The following is a 21,629-nucleotide window of genomic DNA, read 5'->3' on the forward strand; positions in this document are numbered from 1 at the left end:
AAAAAACAGGGCAACAAGAAGAAAATTTACCTGGTGAAAAAAAAAGTGCTGCAAAACTGCAACGTGTGAACATAGCCTGATCAACACCAGCCTGGACGTCTTGGAGGGACATTATACAAAGCAAAATTTACTCCACACGAGTTGGGAAATGCACGGTGGTATTGATTATCATATGAAGCCTTAAAGGCAATGTGACAAAAAAGGGAATGCTCTCTCCTCCAGAATGAAGAGAAGGAAATTGACCACATTGGTTGTAATAAACATCTTTCTCGCGTTATTGATTGACATCTATTAGGTTTGGGGACATTTCGTTCTCATTTTCCATCCATTAACTGGTAACGATCATGTCCATCTGTGGACGATCAATGCTGTTTATTGGGCAGGAATGTTCCGAATTGCTGAAATCTATCATTCCCATGTGTCAGCGGGCGCGAGGTGTAATAAAGCAGATGATTATACAGTAATTATGGAGGGGAGTAACGCGCCACCCTGCGACCCATCAACAACCGGCACACAGTACAAGGAACATCTGCAGGGGAAAGTCAGACCCGGGGTAAACAAGAGTAACCTCCCCGACCTCCGCTGCCGACTCGGGGGTCCGACTCCTCCGACCATCTGGAGGGCACAAACATGAGGATTCTGGTGTGAACCTTGTGCTTGTCCAGGATTAGAAAAATGGTCCGCTTTTTTGAGAAACAATTATTCTTTTTTTTTTTTTTTTTTCTCTCTCTAGTGGATTCTGTCCAAAATCCTCCTCTAAAACTCTTGGAAATCGCTTTCTATCAATTTCTACAGAAACCCACTGCTGCTCATACAAGGTTTTTTCATACAAGGTTTTTTTTTTCTTCTTTTTTTTCCAGTGTTGCTTCCCTCCCAGGAGGTTTTAGATAACACTTATGAAAACAAAACAATATATATATATATATATATATATATATATATATATATATATATATATATATATATATATATATATATATATATATATATATATATATATATATATATATATATATATATATATTTTTTTTTTTTTTTTTTTTTCCCCCCCCCTGAAACAGTTTCAGCTTGAAAAACGGGTTTATTTTTTTTGTAATGCCTCCAAAAACTCCACGTGCGCATAGCCAAACAGCGCCACTCTGGTCCATAGGTTGTGCCTGGTATTGCACCCCAGCTCCATTCACTTCTATGAGGTTGAAGCTGCAATACCAGACACTACCCATAAGTAAGAGTGGTGCTGTTTTGGACAAACATTTGTTATTTCTACTTCTGGACATTGTAATCTTTACCATCCAGGACTGAGTCTTTTACTGTACAATGACTGATTAGTCTTCATACCCTTTGGATACTGTCAGTGGCACCTCCTTTATTTATAAGGGGCGATACGCCACAACAGGCCGCTTCGACGACCGATCACTGACATGTTTGGACACTCTTACCAACACTAGCTTGACTGATTCTACTCGTGCAAAAGGATTTGCGTCCGCCCATTTTAAATCTGCAGAGAAACCCATAAGAAAATCAGCACCAAAATTCAGCGCTGATTTCGTGTTTTTTTTTTTTTTTTTTAACTGTAGCCAAACTACTGAGCCCACAAAAAAAATATTAGCAAATTCACATTCTGCGGCTCCCAAGGTAGCGCTGACCCGGCCCCCAATGATTACGTCTCATCACACGTGATCGCCGGAGCAGTCTGATCTGTTGAGACGTTGCTACAGCGGCGTCAGAGGAAGCCAATATTTTTTATTTTAAAACGTTTTTGAATATTTTTTTTTGTTGTTGTTTATTTTAGTAAAAACTGAGCCGGATTTATTATTCAGCCCTAATTTTTCATTACGGCTTTATCAAGGTGTCCCAATCTCCATGGCGACTAACGAAATAAAGTCATCAGAAATTAACGAAGGTAATTAGGAGGTGTCGTAACACAGCGATAAACAAGATCTAACCACTGTGTGTGTGCAGGAATGCAGCTGAAGCAGGAGGCTCCCCGGACCCTCAAAAAGGAGGACGACAGGGGGGTTTCTCTGGCAAATATTTACACTTTATAGCCAGATTACAGGGCTTTTTTTTTTTTTAATTCTTCCAGTAACATGAACATTAACAAAAAATAAATGGAACATTTTCAAGATCTGTGCTTGCTGTCAATGTAATCCTTTACATCCAAAAAGTAGAAAAAAAAACGACAACGTACGGACTAAATACTCCGATAGTAGGAATATAGTAGGGCCAGAGGGTGCACGTAGCTTATAGCAATGGCTCATCATCACTACTGTACATGCAGTATATCAGGTCGGTGGGGGATGGGAGGATTTCAGCTCTGGATGTAAAGCAGAAAGCTCCTATTCACCGACAGCAAGCAGAGATGAGAATAAAACCGGCGGAGGAATGGAAAGACACAACATAATAGAAAGTTGCAAACAGTAATAATCAATGCCAGGACGATCCCTTTAAATTATCTAAAAGGGGAGTTCAACCTGTTTTGACAACCAAGTCCTGCACAACAAGCTGGATATATTTTTCTGCAGCCGCATAATCCTTTTAATCATTTAAAGGGGAGTTCCACTTTAGACAGGTCACCACTTCTACATCAATTCTATCTATTTCTGCAGCCACATACCCCCCCTCCCCCTAGCTCAGCAGCACAAATAGGAAACCCCATAGGGGGCCGCAGGTTGCCGATGGGTTATAGGACCTTGGCGTACATGACAACCTGTGGAATACGTGTTTTTTGCGTGTGATGCGTGTGGAATAGCAGAGACGGCAAAGAAGGCGACGTGCTGACGATTAGAGCTCCGATGCCCCTCTCGGGCGATTGGGGGTCAAGGTAAGGTACGCTGCACCCCAAAAAAACAGCTGACTAGTAGGAGGAACATAGAGGACTTATTGGTGCTTTTTTTAAATTATTTTGATGAAATGCTGACACTACGTCAAAAACGGTTTAATCCTATTAGGCGCCAACAATGGGGGATGAAAACCCCCAAAAAGTGACACGGGCGATGGGTCCGCTACCGGCCAGCAGCCACGGATCACAGGAACAACAGCTCCCACCGCAATCTCTGCGACAGCCGAGATAAGCGCAGAGCCCAATGTGCCGTGGAAGGCGCGCGGTTACTCGCTCGGCTCTGCTAGATCCCCGTTACCGTAACAAAACCGCTGTGTATCAATAGGACGCGGGACCTGGAATTAGAGCGCGAGCTCCGCAGCCCGGCACAGGGTGTGTAGACATATAGAGCATTACCCTCCGCTATTAAAAAGGAGAGAGAAAAAAAACAGAGGAAAATAACGTCAATATTTACATTAATAAGACAATAAAAATTAACCCTTTACGAACCAGACCTGGGGGGGCAAAATACGGATTGGTTTATCGGAGGAGGATGAGGAGGGGGGAGATGTTTTCACTTAGCAACAGGGGCATCGCACCCGTGGGATATATACCGCGTCGGACGGATATATGGCGCCCAGATCCGCCACTATAGGGGTTGGTTTTAGGGATTTATTTGATTTATTTTATATAAATAATCCTGTAAGAATTCTGCAGGAGGGGGCGATGTATTTGTTACAAGGAGATTTACAAAAATGTAAAAAAAAAATAATGATTTTTGCAAAAGTCTTCACTCCCCCAAGAAGTTGCATAACACCCCCCCCCCCCCCCCCTCAAAAAAAAAGGGAAATGGTCATCTAATCAATGACACATAGAAACAATGCAGAGGGACCTGTGGATCCAGCAGTGCAGAACTACAAGTGCCAGCAGAACTCCCTGCAGGAGGGGACATGCCAGGACTTGTGCAGCCGGCCGGCCGGGACTTGTGCAGCCAGCCGGCCGGGCACTGCAGGGGGTCGGCTCTCACCTTCCTCAGCACTTTGTGGCAGTTGCTGCAGATGACATAGTCGCCGCTCCCCGGGCCGTTCATGGTGTCGCCGCTCCCGCCCGGTGCTCCCGCTGTGTTCGGGGAGTGAGAGAGAAGCCGGCGAGCTGTGCACTGCGGGCCGACCCGAGAGCACAGACCGGGCACAGGGGGAGGGGAGGACTGGGCGACAAGGACGAGAGGGCGGGAACACGACTCGCTGACCCCGCCCCAGAAAGGTGGAAGTACTTATAACATATGCTATAACCACTCCCACTACACGGCCCTTTATGGCCATTAATGGGTATAACCACGCCCACTCAGCAGGAGCATTCATCACGGAGGGTCTAGCCACGCCCAGCGTGCATGTTCCAAACTCAGGGTCTGTCATCCTGACAGGGATCCTCCCACTCGCCCTCTCGTTCTGTTCAGCCAATCATAGGTGAGCCGCTATTTGCGTCACGCCCCTTGGTGACTACTCCAGGTGGCCAATCCGAAGCCGAGAAGAGAGAACAGTGTTTTGACCAATAGGAAAAACTCGAAAACAGGCATGGCCACGCCCCCCGAAGCTTTTCAGCTTACTTGCAGGACAAAGAGAATAGTGATTAAAAGAGGCGCAGTACTGAGGTGGTGGAGAGGGGGCGCAGTACTGAGGTGGTGGAGAGGGAGCGCAGTACTGAGGTGGTGGAGAGGGGGCGCAGTACTGAAAGGGGGCGCAGTACTGAGGTGGTGGAGAGGGAGCGCAGTACTGAGGTGGTGGAGAGGGGGCGCAGTACTGAGGTGGTGGAGAGGGGGCGCAGTACTGAGGTGGTGGAGAGGGGGGCGCAGTACTGAGGTGGTGGAGAGGGGGCGCAGTACTGAGGTGGTGGAGAGGGAGCGCAGTACTGAGGTGGTGGAGAGGGGGCGCAGTACTGAGGTGGTGGAGAGGGAGCGCAGTACTGAGGTGGTGGAGAGGGAGCGCAGTACTGAGGTGGTGGAGAGGGAGCGCAGTACTGAGGTGGTGGAGGGTGGGCGCAGTACTGAGGTGGTGGAGAGGGAGCGCAGTACTGAGGTGGTGGAGAGGGGGCGCAGTACTGAAAGGGGGCGCAGTACTGAGGTGGTGGAGAGGGGGCGCAGTACTGAGGTGGTGGAGAGGGAGCGCAGTACTGAGGTGGTGGAGAGGGGGCGCAGTACTGAAAGGGGGCGCAGTACTGAGGTGGTGGAGAGGGGGCGCAGTACTGAGAGGGGCGCAGCACTGAGAGGGGAGGAGAGGGGGCGCAGTACTGAGGTGGTGGAGAAGGGGCGCAGTACTGAGGCGGGCGCAGTACTGAGAGGGGAGGAGAGGGGGCGCAGTACTGAGAGGGGAGGAGAGGGGGCCCAGTACTGAGAGGGGAGGAGAGGGGGCGCAGTACTGAGGTGGTGGAGAGGGGGCGCAGTACTGAGAGGGGAGGAGAGGGGGCGAAGTACTGAGAGGGGGCGCAGAACTGAGAGGGGAGGAGAGGGGGCACAGTACTGAGGTGGAGGAGAGGGGGCGCAGTACTGAGAGAGGAGGTGAGGGGGCGCAGTACTGAGAGGGGAGGAGAGGGGGCGCAGTACTGAGAGGGGAGGAGAGGGGGCGCAGTACTGAGAGGTGGAGGAGAGGGGGCGCAGTACTGAGAGGGGAGGAGAGGGGGCGCAGTACTGAGAGGTGGAGGAGAGGGGGCGCAGTACTGAGAGGTGGAGGAGAGGGGCGCAGTACTGAGAGGTGGAGGAGAGGGGGCGCAGTACTGAGAGGTGGAGGAGAGGGGGCGCAGTACTGAGAGGGGAGGAGAGGGGGCGCAGTACTGAGGTGGTGGAGAGGGGGCGCAGGACTGAGAGGGGAGGAGAGGGGGCACAATACTGAGAGGTGGAGGAGAGGGGTGCAGTACTGAGGGGAGGAGAGGGGGCGCAGTACTGAGGTGGTGGAGAGGGGACGCAGGACTGAGAGGGGAGGAGAGGGGGCACAATACTGAGAGGTGGAGGAGGGGGCGCAGTACTGAGAGGGGAGGAGAGGGGCGCAGTACTGAGAGGGGAGGAGAGGGGCGCAGTACTGAGGTGGTGGAGAGGGGGCGCAGGACTGAGAGGGGAGGAGAGGAGGCGCAGTACTGAGAGGGGGTGCAGTACTGAGAGGTGGAGGAGAGGGGGCGCAGTACTGAGAGGGGGCCCAGTACTTAGGTGGAGAGGGGGCGCAGTACTGAGAGGGGAGGAGAGGGGGCGCAGTACTGAGAGGGGGCGCAGTACTGAGGTGGAGGAGAGGGGGTGCAGTACTGAGAGGGGAGGAGAGAGGGCGCAGTACTGAGAGGGGAGGAGAGGGGGCGCAGTACTGAGAGGTGGAGGAGAGGGGGCGCAGTACTGAGAGGGGAGGAGAGGGGGCGCAGTACTGAGAGGGGGCACAGTACTGAGGTGGTGGAGAGGGGGCACAGTACTGAGGTGGTGGAGAGAGGGCGCAGTACTGAGAGGGGGGGAGTGGGGGCGCAGTACTGAGAGGGGGCGCAGTACTGAGGTGGAGGAGAGGGGGTGCAGTACTGAGAGGGGAGGAGAGGGGGCGCAGTACTGAGAGGGGAGGAGAGGGGGCGCAGTACTGAGAGGGGAGGAGAGAGGGCGCAGTACTGAGAGGTGGAGGAGAGGGGGCGCAGTACTGAGAGGGGGCGCAGTACTGAGGTGGAGAGGGGGCGCAGTACTGAGAGGAGGAGAGGGGGTGCAGTACTGTGAGGGGGCGCAGTACTGAGGTGGAGGAGAGGGGGTGCAGTACTGAGAGGGGAGGAGAGGGGGCGCAGTACTGAGAGGGGAGGAGAGGTGGCGCAGTACTGAGAGGTGGAGGAGAGGGGGCGCAGTACTGAGGTGGTGGAGAGGGGGCACAGTACTGAGGTGGTGGAGAGGGGGCGCAGTACTGAGAGGGGAGGAGAGGGCGCAGTACTGAGAGGGGAGGAGAGGGGGCGCAGTACTGAGAGGTGGAGGAGAGGGGGCGCAGTACTGAGAGGGGGCGCAGTACTGAGGTGGAGAGGGGGCGCAGTACTGAGAGGGGAGGAGAGGGGGCGCAGTACTGAGAGGGGAGGAGAGGGGGCGCAGTACTGAGAGGTGGAGGAGAGGGGGCGCAGTACTGAGGTGGAGAGGGGGCGCAGTACTGAGAGGGGAGGAGAGGGGGCGCAGTACTGAAGTGGAGGAGAGGGGGCGCAGTACTGAGAGGGGGCGCAGTACTGAGAGGTGGAGGAGAGGGGGCGCAGTACTGAGAGGGGAGGACAGGGGGCGCAGTACTGAGGTGGAGAGGGGGCGCAGTACTGAGAGGTGGAGGAGAGGGGCGTAGTACTGAGAGGGGGCGCAGTGCAGTACTGAGGTGGAGGAGAGGGGGTGCAGTACTGAGAGGGGAGGAGAGGGGGCGCAGTACTGAGAGGGGGCGCAGTACTGAGAGGTGGAGGAGAGGGGGCGCAGTACTGAGAGGGGAGGAGAGGGGGCGCAGTACTGAGAGGGGGCGCAGTACTGAGGTCGTGGAGAGGGGGCGCAGTACTGAGAGGGGAGGAGAGGGGGCGCAGTACTGAGAGGGGGCGCAGTACTGAGGTGGAGGAGAGGGGGTACAGTACTGAGAGGGGAGGAGAGGGGGCGCAGTACTGAGAGGGGAGGAGAGGGGGCACAGTGCTGAGAGGTGGAGGAGAGGGGGCGCAGTACTGAGAGGGGAGGAGAGGGGGCGCAGTACTGAGAGGGGGCGCAGTACTGAGGTGGTGGAGAGGGGGCACAGTACTGAGGTGGTGGAGAGGGGGCGCAGTACTGAGAGGGGAGGAGAGGGGGCGCAGTACTGAGAGGGGAGGAGAGGGGGCGCAGTACTGAGAGGTGGAGGAGAGGGGGCGCAGTACTGAGAGGGGGCGCAGTACTGAGGTGGAGAGGGGGCGCAGTACTGAGAGGGGAGAAGAGGGGGTGCAGTACTGAGAGGGGAGGAGAGGGGGCGCAGTACTGAGGTGGAAGAGAGGGGGTGCAGTACTGAGAGGGGAGGAGAGGGGGCGCAGTACTGAGAGGGGAGGAGAGGGGGCGCAGTACTGAGAGGTGGAGGAGAGGGGGCGCAGTACTGAGAGGGGGCGCAGTACTGAGGTGGTGGAGAGGGGGCACAGTACTGAGGTGGTGGAGAGGGGGCGCAGTACTGAGAGGGGAGGAGAGGGCGCAGTACTGAGAGGGGAGGAGAGGGGGCGCAGTACTGAGAGGTGGAGGAGAGGGGGCGCAGTACTGAGAGGGGGCACAGTACTGAGGTGGTGGAGAGGGGGCGCAGTACTGAGAGGGGAGGAGAGGGCGCAGTACTGAGAGGTGAGGAGAGGGGGCGCAGTACTGAGAGGGGAGGAGAGGGGGCGCAGTACTGAGAGGGGAGGAGAGGGGGCGCAGTACTGAGAGGTGGAGGAGAGGGGGCGCAGTACTGAGAGGGGGCGCAGTACTGAGGTGGAGAGGGGGCGCAGTACTGAGAGGGGAGGAGAGGGGGCGCAGTATTGAGGTGGAGGGGAGGGGGCGCAGTACTGAGAGGGGAGGAGAGGGGGCGCAGTACTGAGAGGTGGAGGAGAGGGGGCGCAGTACTGAGAGGGGAGGAGAGGGGGCGCAGTACTGAGGTGGAGAGGGGGCGCAGTACTGAGAGGTGGAGGAGAGGGGGCGCAGTACTGAGGTGGTGGAGAGGGGGCACAGTACTGAGGTGGTGGAGAGGGGGCGCAGTACTGAGAGGGGAGGAGAGGGGGCGCAGTACTGAGAGGGGGCGCAGTACTGAGGTGGGGGGGCACAGTACTGAGAGGGGAGGAGAGGGGGCGCAGTACTGAGAGGGGAGGAGAGGGGGCGCAGTACTGAGAGTTGGAGGAGAGGGGGCGCAGTACTGAGAGGGGGCGCAGTACTGAGGTGGAGAGGGGGCGCAGTACTGAGAGGGGGCGCAGTACTGAGGTGGAGGAGAGGGGGCGCAGTACTGAGAGGGGAGGAGAGGGGGTGCAGTACTGAGAGGTGGAGGAGAGGGGGCGCAGTACTGAGAGGGGAGGAGAGGGGGCGCAGTACTGAGGTGGAGAGGGGGCGCAATACTGAGAGGTGGAGGAGAGAGGGCGCAGTACTGAGAGGTGGAGGAGAGGGGCGCAGTACTGAGAGGTGGAGGAGAGGGGGCGCAGTACTGAGAGGTGGAGGAGAGGGGGCGCAGTACTGAGAGGGGAGGAGAGGGGGCGCAGTACTGAGAGGGGAGGAGAGGGGGCGCAGTACTGAGGTGGTGGAGAGGGGGCGCAGGACTGAGAGGGGAGGAGAGGGGGCACAATACTGAGAGGTGGAGGAGAGGGGGCGCAGTACTGAGAGGGGAGGAGAGGGGGCGCAGTACTGAGAGGGGAGGAGAGGGGGCGCAGTACTGAGGTGGTGGAGAGGGGGCGCAGGACTGAGAGGGGAGGAGAGGGGGCGCAGTACTGAGAGGTGGAGGAGAGGGGGCACAGTACTGAGAGGGGAGGAGAGGGGGCGCAGTACTGAGAGGGGAGGAGAGGGGGCGCAGTACTGAGGTGGTGGAGAGGGGGCGCAGGACTGAGAGGGGAGGAGAGGGGGCACAATACTGAGAGGTGGAGGAGAGGGGGCGCAGTACTGAGAGGGGAGGAGAGGGGCGCAGTACTGAGAGGGGAGGAGAGGGGCGCAGTACTGAGAGGGGAGGAGAGGGGGCGCAGTACTGAGGTGGTGGAGAGAGGGCGCAGGACTGAGAGGGGAGGAGAGGGGGCGCAGTACTGAGAGGGGGCGCAGTACTGAGAGGTGGAGGAGAGGGGGCGCAGTACTGAGAGGGGGCGCAGTACTGAGGTGGAAAGGGGGCGCAGTACAGAGAGGTGGAGGAGAGGGGGCGCAGTACTGAGAGGGGGCGCAGTACTGAGGTGGAGAGGGGGTGCAGTACTGAGAGGGGGCGCAGTACTGAGGTGGAGGAGAGGGGGTGCAGTACTGAGAGGGGAGGAGAGGGGGCGCAGTACTGAGAGGGGAGGAGAGGGGGCGCAGTACTGAGAGGTGGAGGAGAGGGGGAGCAGTACTGAGAGGGGAGGAGAGGGGGCGCAGTACTGAGAGGGGGCGCAGTACTGAGGTGGTGGAGAGGGGGCACAGTACTGAGGTGGTGGAGAGGGAGCGCAGTACTGAGAGGGGAGGAGAGGGGGCGCAGTACTGAGAGGGGAGGAGAGGGGGCGCAGTACTGAGAGGTGGAGGAGAGGGGGCGCAGTACTGAGAGGGGGCGCAGTACTGAGGTGGAGAGGGGGCGCAGTACTGAGAGGGGAGGAGAGTGGGCGCAGTACTGAGAGGGGAGGAGAGGGGGCGCAGTACTGAGAGGGGAGGAGAGGGGGCGCAGTACTGAGAGGGGAGGAGAGGGGGCGCAGTACTGAGAGGTGGAGGAGAGGGGGCGCAGTACTGAGAGGTGGAGGAGAGGGGCGCAGTACTGAGAGGTGGAGGAGAGGGGGCGCAGTACTGAGAGGTGGAGGAGAGGGGGCGCAGTACTGAGAGGTGGAGGAGGGGGGCGCCATACTGAGAGGAGAGGGGCGCAGTACTGAGGTGGTGGAGAAGGGGCACAATACTGAGAGGTGGGGGAGAGGGGGCGCAGTACTGAGAGGTGGAGGAGAGGGGGCGCGGTACTGAGGTGGAGAGGGGGCGCAGTACTGAGAGGTGAGGAGAGGGGGCACAATACTGAGAGGTGGAGGAGAGGGGGCACAATACTGAGAGGTGGAGGAGAGGGGGTGCAGTACTGAGGTGGAGAGGGGGTGCAGTACTGAGAGGTGAGGAGAGGGGCGCAGTACTGAGAGGTGGAGGAGAGGGGGCGCAGTACTGAGAGGTGAGGAGAGGGGCGCAGTACTGAGAGGGGTCGCAGTACTGAGAGGTGGAGGAGGGGGCGCAGTGCTGAGAGGGGAGGAGAGGGGGCGCAGTACTGAGAGGGGAGGAGAGGGGGCGCAGTACTGAGAGGTGGAGGAGAGGGGGAGCAGTACTGAGAGGGGAGGAGAGGGGGCGCAGTACTGAGAGGTGGAGGAGAGGGGGCGCAGTACTGAGAGGTGGAGGAGAGGGGGCGCAGTACTGAGAGGTGGAGGAGAGGGGCGCAGTACTGAGAGGTGGAGGAGAGGGGGCGCAGTACTGAGAGGTGGAGGAGAGGGGGCACAGTACTGAGAGGTGGAGGAGGGGGGCGCCGTACTGAGAGGGGAGGGGCGCAGTACTGAGGTGGTGGAGAAGGGGCACAATACTGAGAGGTGGAGGAGAGGGGGCGCAGTACTGAGAGGTGGAGGAGAGGGGGCGCGGTACTGAAGTGGAGAGGGGGCGCAGTACTGAGAGGTGAGGAGAGGGGGCACAATACTGAGAGGTGGAGGAGAGGGGGCACAATACTGAGAGGTGGAGGAGAGGGGGTGCAGTACTGAGGTGGAGAGGGGGCGCAGTACTGAGAGGTGAGGAGAGGGGCGCAGTACTGAGAGGTGGAGGAGAGGGGGCGCAGTACTGAGAGGTGAGGAGAGAGGCGCAGTACTGAGAGGGGTCGCAGTACTGAGAGGTGGAGGAGGGGGCGCAGTGCTGAGAGGTGGAGGAGAGGGGGCGCAGTACTGAGAGGTGGAGGAGAGGGGGCAGTACTGAGGTGGAGGAGAGGGGGCGCAGTACTGAAAGGTGCAGGAGAGGGGGCGCAGTACTGAGACGTGGAAAAGAGGGGGCGCAATACTGAGAGGTGGAGGAGAGGGGGGCAGTACTGAGAGGGGAGGAGAGGGGGCGCAGTACTGAGGTGGAGGAGAGGGGGTGCAGTATTGAAAGGTGGAGGAGAGGGGCGCAGTACTGAGAGGTGGAGGAGAGGGGGCGCAGTACTGAGGTGGAGGAGAGGGGGCGCAGTACTGAGGTGGAGGAGAGGGGGTGAAGTACTGAGAGGTGGGGGATAGGGGGCGCAGTACTGAGGGGAGGAGAGGCGGCCCAGTACTGAGGGGAGGAGAGGGGGCGCAGTATTGAGAGGTGGAGGAGAGGGGGCGCAGTACTGAAAGGAGGAGAAATGGAGCCTAGTGCTGAAAGGATATGAGAGGACACAGTGCTGAAAGGAGGAGGAGAGGGGTGCAGTAGTTAAGGGAGGAGGATCAAGGGCACAGTGCTGAGAGTGTTAATAGAAGGAGGAGAGGTGGGTGCAGATAGGAGAGGTCACTGCTAATCGGGCGTGCAATGCTGAATAAGAGAAGGGGTGCCCTGCTGAGAGGAGCTAGGTGCACTGCTGACAGTGGGGTGCAGATCTGAAAGTCATTCAGTCCTGTCAATTGGAGAGGGGGTGCAGTGCTATGAGGAGAGCAGGGCACATGCTGAGCGAAAAAGAAGACAGTGCGCAGTGGTGAGAAAGGGTGTAGCACTGACAAGAGAATAGGTGAAGTGTTGAGAGGAGAAGGAGATTGGATGCAGTGCTGAAAGAAGAAGGAGACTGGATGCAGTGCTGAAAGAAGAAGGAGACTGGATGCAGTGCTGAGAGAAGAAGGAGACTGGATGCAGTGCTGAGAGAAGAAGGAGACTGGATGCAGTGCTGAGAGAAGAAGGAGACTGGATGCAGTGCTGAGAGAAGGAGACTGGATGCAGTGCTGAGAGAAGAAGGAGACTGGATGCAGTGCTGAAAGAAGGAGACTGGATGCAGTGCTGAGAGAAGAAGGAGACTGGATGCAGTGCTGAGAGAAGGAGACTGGATGCAGTGCTGAGAGAAGAAGGAGACTGGATGCAGTGCTGAGAGAAGGAGACTGTATGCAGTGCTGAGAGAAGAAGGAGACTGGATGCAGTGCTGAAAGAAGGAGACTGGATGCAGTGCTGAGAGGAGACTGGATGCAGTGCTGAGAGAAGAAGGATACTGGATGCAGTGCTGAAAGAAGAAGGAGACTGGATGCAGTGCTGAAAGAAGAAGGAGACTGGATGCAGTGCTGAAAGAAGAAGAAGACTGGATGCAGTGCTGAGAGAAGAAAGAGACTGGATGCAGTGCTGAGAGAAGAAGGAGACTGGATGCAGTGCTGAGAGAAGGAGACTGGATGCAGTGCTGAGAGAAGAAGGAGACTGGATGCAGTGCTGAGAGGAGACTGGATGCAGTGCTGAGAGAAGAAGGATACTGGATGCAGTGCTGAGAGAAGAAGGATACTGGATGCAGTGCTGAAAGAAGGAGACTGGATGCAGTGCTGAGAGAAGGAGACTGGATGCAGTGCTGAGAGAAGAAGGAGACTGGATGCAGTGCTGAGAGAAGGAGACTGGATGCAGTGCTGAGAGAAGAAGGAGACTGGATACAGTGCTGAGAGGAGACTGGATGCAGTGCTGAGAGGAGACTGGATGCAGTGCTGAAAGAAGAAGGATACTGGATGCAGTACTGAGAGAAGAAGGATACTGGATGCAGTACTGAGAGAAGAAGGATACTGGATGCAGTGCTGAAACAAGGAGACTGGATGCAGTGCTGAGAGAAGAAGGATACTGGATGCAGTGCTGAGAGAAGAAGGATACTGGATGCAGTGCTGAAACAAGGAGACTGGATGCAGTGCTGAGAGAAGAAGGAGACTGGATGCAGTGCTGAGAGAAGGAGACTGGATGCAGTGCTGAAAGAAGGAGACTGGATGCAGTGCTGAAAGAAAAAGGAGACTGGATGCAGTGCTGAGAGAAGAAGGAGACTGGATGCAGTGCTGAGAGAAGGAGACTGGATGCAGTGCTGAGTGAAGAAGGAGACTGGATGCAGTGCTGAGAGGAGAAGGAGACTGGATGCAGTGCTGAAAGAAGGAGACTGGATGCAGTGCTGAGAGAAGAAGGATACTGGATGCAGTGCTGAGAGAAGGAGACTTGATGCAGTGCTGAGAGAAGAAGGAGACTGGATGCAGTGCTGAAAGAAGATGGAGACTGGATGCAGTGCTGAAAGAAGAAGGAGACTGGATGCAGTGCTGAAAGAAGAAGGAGACTGGATGCAGTGCTGAAAGAAGAAGGAGACTGGATGCAGTGCTGAAAGAAAAAGGAGACTGGATGCAGTGCTGAGAGAAGAAGGAGACTAGCTGCAGTGCTGAGAGGATGAGACTAGATGCAGTGTGAGAGAAGGAGACTGGATGCAGTGATGAGAGGAGGAGACTGGATGCAGTGATGAGAGATGAAGGAGACTAGATGCAGTGTGAGAGGAGACTGGATGCAGTGCTGAGAGGATGAGACTGGATGCAATGCTGAGAGGATGAGACTGGATGCAGTGCTGAGAAGAAGGAGACTAGATGCAGTGTGAGAGAAGGAGACTGGATGCAGTGCTGAGAGAAGAAGGAGACGATGCAGTGCTGAGAGGAGGAAAGGGTTTACAGTGGTTAGGATAGGGTTGCAATGCTGAGAGGAGGAGTACGTGAGTGCAGTGCTGAGAGGGGGAGGAGAGATGGGCACAGTGATCAGATGCTGACCAGAGGGTGGCACAGTGCTAAGAGGAGGAGGATACAGAGTGCAGTCCTGAGGGGAAGAGCAGAGACCAGACACAGTGATGACAGGAGAATAGGGAGTGCATTGCTGATAGCAGGACAGGGGGTGCAGTGCCTAGAAAATAAGAGGGGTGCATTTCTGGGAGGAGTAGAGGGGGAAACACTATTTAGAGATTAGATGCAGTGCTGAGAGGTGGAGGTGCAGAGCCATGCAAAGTAAGAAAGGGGTGTGCAGTGCTTAGGAGAAATGGAGGAGTGACTTGTAAACCCCTACACTACTGATACATTCCATGGAGCGTCTCCAATTATTTTAGACACATCCTTTTTGTTTGCGATTTTGATACAGAGATAGTGTTCATGCAAGTGTTCTGTAAAGATTATTCAGTGCTGAAAGGAAGAAGGGAGTTGCAGTGCTGAAGGGGCAAGGGTGAGGAAGAGGTCTGCAGTGCTGGAGGGTAAGAGTAGGGCAGTACTGGAAGAGAAAGGGTGAGGAAGGGGTCTGCAGTGGTGGAAGGATCGAGTAGGGCAGTACTGGAAGAGAAAGGGTGAGGAAGGGGTCTGCAGTGGTGGAAGGATCGAGTAGGGCAGTACTGGAGGAGAAAGGGTGAGGAAGGGGTCTGCAGTGGTGGAAGGATCGAGTAGGGCAGTACTGGAAGAGAAAGGGTGAGGAAGTGGTCTGCAGTGGTGGAAGGATCGGGTAGGGCAGTACTGGAGGAGAAAGGGTGAGGAAATGGTCTGTAGTGCTGGAGGGATGGAGTAGGGCAGTACTGGAAGAGAAAGGGTGAGGAAGGGGTATGCAGGGATGGAGTAGGGCAGTACTGGAGGAGAAAGGGTGAGGAAGGGGTCTGCAGTGCTGGAAGGATCGAGTAGGGCAGTACTGGAAGAGAAAGGGTGAGGAAGGGGTCTGCAGTGGTGGAAGGATCAAGTAGGGCAGTACTGGAGGAGAAAGGGTGAGGAAATGGTCTGCAGTGCTGGAGGGATGGAGTAGGGCAGTACTGGAGGAGAAAGGGTGAGGAAGGGGTATGCAGGGATGGAGTAGGACAGTACTGGAAGAGAAAGGGTGAGGAAGGGGTTTGCAGTGCTCTAGGGATGGAGCAGGGCAGTACTGGAGGAGAAAGGGTGAGGAAGGGGTCTGCAGTGCTGGAAGGATCGAGTAGGGCAGTACTGGGAAAGTAAGGGTGAGGAAGGGGTCTGCAGTGCTGGAAGGATCGAGTAGGGCAGTACTGGAGGAGAAAGGCTGAGGAAGGGGTCTGCAGTGCTGAAAGGATCGAGTAGGGCAGTACTGGAGGAGGAAGGGGTATGCAGTGCTGGAAGGATCGACTAGGGCAGAACTGGAAGAGAAAGGGTGAGGAAGGGGTCTGCAGTGCTGGAGAGATGGAGTAGTTCAGTACTGGAGGAGAAAGGGTGAGGAAAGGGTATGCAGTGCTGGAGGGATGGAGTAGGGCAGTACTGAAGGAGAAAGGGTGAGGAAGAGGTCTGCAGTGCTGGAGAGATGGAGTAGGGCAGTACTGGATGAGAAAGGGAGGGGAAGGGGTCTGCAGTGCTGGAGGGATGGAGTAGGGCAGTACTGGAGGAGAAAGGGTGAGGAAGGGGTCTGCAGTGCTGGAAGGATCAACTAGGGCAGTACTGGAGGATAAAGGGTGAGGAAGGGGTCTGCAGTGCTGGAGAGATGGAGTAGGGCAGTACTGGAGGAGAAAGGGTGAGGAAGGGGTATGCAGTGCTGGAGAGATGGAGTAGGGCAGTACTGAAAGAGAAAGGGTGAGGAAAGGGTATGCAGTGCTGGAGGGATGGAGTAGGGCAGTACTGGATGAGAAAGGGTGAGGAAGGGGTATGCAGTGCTGGAAGGATGGAGGAGGGCAGTACTGGAGGAGAAAGGGTGAGGAAGGGGTCTGCAGTGCTGGAGAGATGGAGTAGGGCAGTACTGGACAAGAAAGGGAGAGGAAGGGGTATGCAGTGCTGGAGGGATGGAGTAGGGCAGTACTGGATGAGAAAGGGTGAGGAAGGGGTATGCAGTGCTGGAAGGATCGACTAGGGCAGAACTGGAAGAGAAAGGGTGAGGAAGGGGTCTGCAGTGCTGGAGAGATGGAGTAGTTCAGTACTGGAGGAGAAAGGGTGAGGAAAGGGTATGCAGTGCTGGAGGGATGGAGTAGGGCAGTACTGGAGGAGAAAGGGTGAGGAAGAGGTCTGCAGTGCTGGAGAGATGGAGTAGGGCAGTACTGGATGAGAAAGGGAGGGGAAGGGGTCTGCAGTGCTGGAGGGATGGAGTAGGGCAGTACTGGAGGAGAAAGGGTGAGGAAGGGGGCTGCAGTGCTGGAAGGATCAACTAGGGCAGTACTGGAGGATAAAGGGTGAGGAAGGGGTCTGCAGTGCTGGAGAGATGGAGTAGGGCAGTACTGGAGGAGAAAGGGTGAGGAAGGGGTATGCAGTGCTGGAGAGATGGAGTAGGGCAGTACTGGAAGAGAAAGGGTGAGGAAGGGATCTGCAGCGCTGGAAGGATCGAGTAGGGCAGTACTGGAGGAGAAAGGGTGAGGAAGGGGTCTGCAGTGCTGGAGAGATGGAGTAGGGCAGTACTGGACAAGAAAGGGAGAGGAAGGGGTCTGCAGTGCTGGAGGGATGGAGTAGGGCAGTACTGGATGAGAAAGGGTGAGGAAGGGGTCTGCAGTGCTGGAGAGATGGAGTAGGGCATTACTGGAAGGGGTCTGCAGTGCTGGTAGGATGGAGGAGGGCAGTACTGGAGGAGAAAGGGTGAGGAAGGGGTCTGCAGTGCTGGAGAGATGGAGTAGGGCAGTACTGGAAGGGGTCTGCAGTGCTGGAGAGATGTAGTAGGGCAGTACTGGAAGGGGTCTGCAGTGCTGGAAGGATGGAGGAGGGCTGTACTGGAGGAGAAAGGGTGAGGAAGGGGTCTGCAGTGCTGGAAGGATGGAGGAGGGCTGTACTGGAGGAGAAAGGGTGAGGAAGGGGTCTGCAGTGCTGGAGGGATGGAGTAGGGCAGTACTGGAGGAGAAAGGGTGATGAAGGGGTCTGCAGTGCTGGAAGGATTGAGTAGGGTAGTACTGGAGGAGAAAGGGTGAGGAAGTGGTCTGCAGTGCTGGAGGGATGGAGTGCGGCAATACTGGAGGAGAAATGGGTCTGGAGGAGGGCTGTACTGGGGGATTAGGAAAAAATTTGAGAGGTTCCCATCAACCAACGTCAAGGTAGTCTCAGGTTGCTGGGTCCCTTCCTAGAGAGGTATTCACACAGGTCAGGGACCCATCAGGCTGAGACCACCTTGACATTGGTTGATGGGCACATACCGTAATATTTGGCCAAATTTTATGCTAAGCGTCTCATATTTTTTCCTAGTCCTCCAAAGCCGTTTTGCTATTCAAATTTCACATATTCCAAATTGACGTGCTTTAGAATGATAGAGTGCGACCTTTTTTGTATATACATGTACCCACCTTGTCCTGGAACTTAATCAGTTCTCTTCACAAGGTGAGCCTAACAAGAGGCCATTGAGCCTCCTCACACATCAGGGTCTCGGCCGTGATTGCTTCCTCTGCTGCCCCTATAGTGATCAGCTTGGTTCTCTGACCGTCTGCTTATTAATAATGAAATAGCAATAAGCCAAATGCAGTGTTTTACTTCTTTACTTTGCCTGGTGTCAGTGAATACAAACATTTTTTATCCCCTTTAGAAAAAAACATCCTGGATATGTTATGGTTGCCGGCATCCTGTGTTAAACTTTTGGAACCTCAATACAAAAGAGACAGTATCGGGACTACTTACAAAAACATTGTTCTGGTGATGGAATGATCAGGCCCTCATCAATATCCTTGGAGTTGGTAGAGAGGACATCACTCCAACTTAGAGCTTTTTGGCCTATGAGAACAGATGAAATATGCAGGCTTGTGATTTCCAAAAATCTCCATAGGCTTGCTGGAGTCTTGTATATTTTATACCCTTTTTGAATATAGGTGTTCCATACATAAATGTAGGCGGTTTATACATAATAGCACAAGTCACAGCTGCTTAACATGTGGCAGGCCTGAAGACGTTACCCCCCTTCCTTACTCTATCAGAATATACCTTTTAGGCTTTGGCTATACCTTAGGCTTTAGCTATGCGGTTCTTTGACCAGCACGAATGTCTTCTCTCTGCAGATTCCCGACATTATCTGCCAGGGAAGTGTCGGGTGGATCCTATACATATCAGATAGTCAACCTATTCCACCAAAGATGGTGGATTTGGCCGACTCTTGTGTAGAGTGTATGGAAGCCTTAGTATATGGTGTTCCAGTTGGCCTTGGTTGAAATTTCTAAACCTCAATGTTACCATTGATCTTGGCACTTGTATTGAATTCCTATTTTGATATAGGAAAGATATATATCTGTGTACTTTATTAGCCATGAGATAGACAAATATTTAGAATTGAGAGTCCTCAGTGGTTGATACGTTTTAATGGCTAACTGAAAAGATGGTAACAAATTGCAAGCTTTCGAGACTACACAGGTCTCTTCATCAGGCATAGTCTAATGCAAAATCTGAAGAATATTTATACACAACATAGCAGAGAAATACTGCAATAGATAAGACAAGTGACGTGAAGCAGAATTATCATTATGGGAGAGGGATGAACATAAATATTGGAACAGTTCATAGATAAGGAGTGTGAAAGTTTTATTGTCCTCTGATTGGGGTCTGGTTCTGTGTTGTGATGGCCCCACAAGGTCTGAGGAGCAAATTCCTTAATTGATGTAAAAAGACATAAATCCATGCGACACATTAATTCATGCACTGAGTGTGTCAAAGGTTGTCATGAGTTTATACTCCCAAACCCTTCTGTCTCTCTGAGATTTAAAGCTACCCTTTAATACAAGTAATTTCAGGTGCATGGTGCTATGATCAGGGAGACAAAAATGTTTGGTCACAGGTAGATCCATTCTTTTTTTTCTCATTGTATGGCGGTGAGAGTTCATCCTTGTTCTAAGCTTTTGTCCTGTCTCCCCCACATACAGACCCCCAGTTGGACATTTAGTACAAATAGGTACACCACATTAGAAGTGCTGCAGCTGAAAGTACCTGGGATCTTGTAGTCCTGATATGAATTGGGGATCTTTATCTTGTCCGTGGTCATTATAAATGGACAGGTTTTACATTTTTTCTGGTTGCAAGGAAAGGTTCCTGCTGCTGTTGGAGAGGACAGGGACCTTCTGACAATGATGCTTCTTAGATTTAGGGATTGTAACTTAGGTGCAGCTCCCCTTAGCACCTCCAGATTTGGATTCTAGGTGACCACTAGAGGCACCCGGTTATTTTGTTCTTTAGCTTTGTAATGTAGCAGGTGATTCCTTTATATTCTGATGGCTTTTGTAATTTGAGTTTGAATTGTTCTTGGATGGTAGCCCTGATGATTTGGGCCTGATAACATGCACAGAAGTTGATACAAATGGGTTTGACTGGCTACTAAAGGTAACATCCTCACATGTGACCTGTTTGCTTGTAATCAGTGTGTGTGCATAAAAGCTGAGTGAGTTTCTGGGATCCAGACAGACTCTTGCATCTTTCATCCAGCCACTGACGTCTCTGGATTGTGAGTCATTCGGAAAGCAAAAGAATTGTCAATGGATTTACGGGAAAAGGTAGTTGAACTGTATAAAACAGGAAAGGGATACAAAAGATATCCAAGGAATAGATTTTGCCAGTCGGCAGCATTTAAACTGTGAATAACAAATGGAAAATCAGGGACTCTGTAAAAACAAAACCACGGTCAGGTAGACCAACAAAAATGTCGTCCACAACTGCCAGGAAAATTGTTCGGCATGTAAAGAAAACCCCACAAATAACATCAGATGAAATACAGGACTCTCTGAAAACTAGCGGTGTGACTGCTTCAAGATGCACAATGAGGAGGCACTTAAAGAAAAATGGGCTGCATGGTCGAGTCGCCAGAAGAAAGCGTTAACTGCACAAATGCCACAGAGTATCTCACCTACAAAAGCAAGACAGCACAGAGACAAGCCTCTTTTTTTTTCCTTAAGTGGTAATTTTTTTTCATTATTATCTGTGGTTATCTTTAGGAAATTATATCAGTCCTATGATTAATGAATTTGTTGAGTCTGCGTGCCCGGATGTGGTTCATTTTTGTGAAATTGTTGATTGTATTACTTAATAAAACTTTCAATAAAAAATGATATGTTTATTTAAAAAAAAAAGTGTTGTAAGAAAAAATGCTGCATAAAATATGCAAATTTCTAAATTTGTTTTTACGTGTGTTTTTTTTTAATGCATTTTTCGATTCATTAGAATGGGTGAAAAATGCTGCAAAAACCCTGAAAGAATTGACTCGCTCCTGGTTTATCCCCTTAGTGACCGGGCCAAATTTTTTAAATCTGACCAGCGTCACTTTATGTGGTAATAACTCTGGAACGCTTCAACAAATCCCAGTGATTTTGAGACTTTTTTTTTCGTGGCACATTATACTTTATTATAATGGTAAATATAGGTCAATATGTGTTTTATTTTTCAAAAATATCAGAAATTTTACAGTAATGTAAAAAAAAAAAAAAAAAATAGCAGTTTTCAAACCTTGAATGATTATCCCGCTAATCCAGATAGTCATGCCACACAAAAATATTAATAAACAACGTTTCCCTCATGTCTGCTTTACATCAGCATCATTTGTGAAATGTTCTTTTTTGTCAGCATTTTAGGAGCTTTTAAAATGTAGCAGCAATTTTTCCTTTTTCCAAGTAAACTGACAAAATTATTTTTTTTAGAGACCTATCAAGGATGGAAGTGACTTTTGGGGTCTTATTTATTAGAAACTTCCCAAAAGTTATAGGTGTTATCCGCCATGCTCGGGTGCTAACCCAGTGTCTCGAAAAATCTGATCGAGTCCCCGCGGTTGCACGTCTCGCGGCTGTTCGACAGCCACAACACATGCAGGGATTGCCTAACAAACAAGCAATGCCTGCATGTGTTGCGCTGTCGAACAGCCGCGGGGACTTGAACATATTTTTCGAGCACACCGAAAACACTCTGTATGGCGGATAACACCTCATCTTAGCACGTTCACTTATCACTAGTGGTCACAATATTGGGGGAAAAAAAATGTGTCGTTGATTGACAGATTGGGATGACTGGTAAGAGACGGGATCATGTTGGAGGAAAACTTGGAACAGCTTGAATCTGGGCATCCCATGATTATTCTTCGAGTACAAGTGCATTTTACAAGAGGAGTGATCCATTAAACACTTTTGACATCATAGCCATTAAATGATACAGAACAATCAGGTTCACGGCTTCCAACAACCTAACGGCTATTAACGTGAATACTTTTAGTGGTTTGGGGAGGGTTAGAAGAAGTAATTAAGAGATGTTATGACTACATTAAAGCCGCCTAAATTCCAACATTAAAAATTAACGCGTTCCCGTCTCTTTGATGCTG

General features: G+C 53.0%; 1 protein-coding gene across 1 annotated transcript in view; it reads right to left on the minus strand.

Moving 5' to 3' along the window:
- Window positions 1-4,012, minus strand: part of SESN3 (sestrin 3) — an 81,322-nt gene extending 77,310 nt beyond the window's left edge. Inside the window, exon 1 of the mRNA XM_069759176.1 lies at window positions 3,849-4,012. Within this exon, the coding sequence (XP_069615277.1) occupies window positions 3,849-3,911 (63 nt within the window). The 5' untranslated portion in view covers window positions 3,912-4,012. The remainder of the gene's footprint in view (window positions 1-3,848) is intronic.
- Window positions 4,013-21,629: the final 17,617 nt, after the last annotated feature.

The sequence above is a fragment of the Ranitomeya imitator genome, chromosome 3, assembly GCF_032444005.1.
Source record: "Ranitomeya imitator isolate aRanImi1 chromosome 3, aRanImi1.pri, whole genome shotgun sequence".
Classification (NCBI taxonomy): domain Eukaryota; kingdom Metazoa; phylum Chordata; class Amphibia; order Anura; family Dendrobatidae; genus Ranitomeya; species Ranitomeya imitator.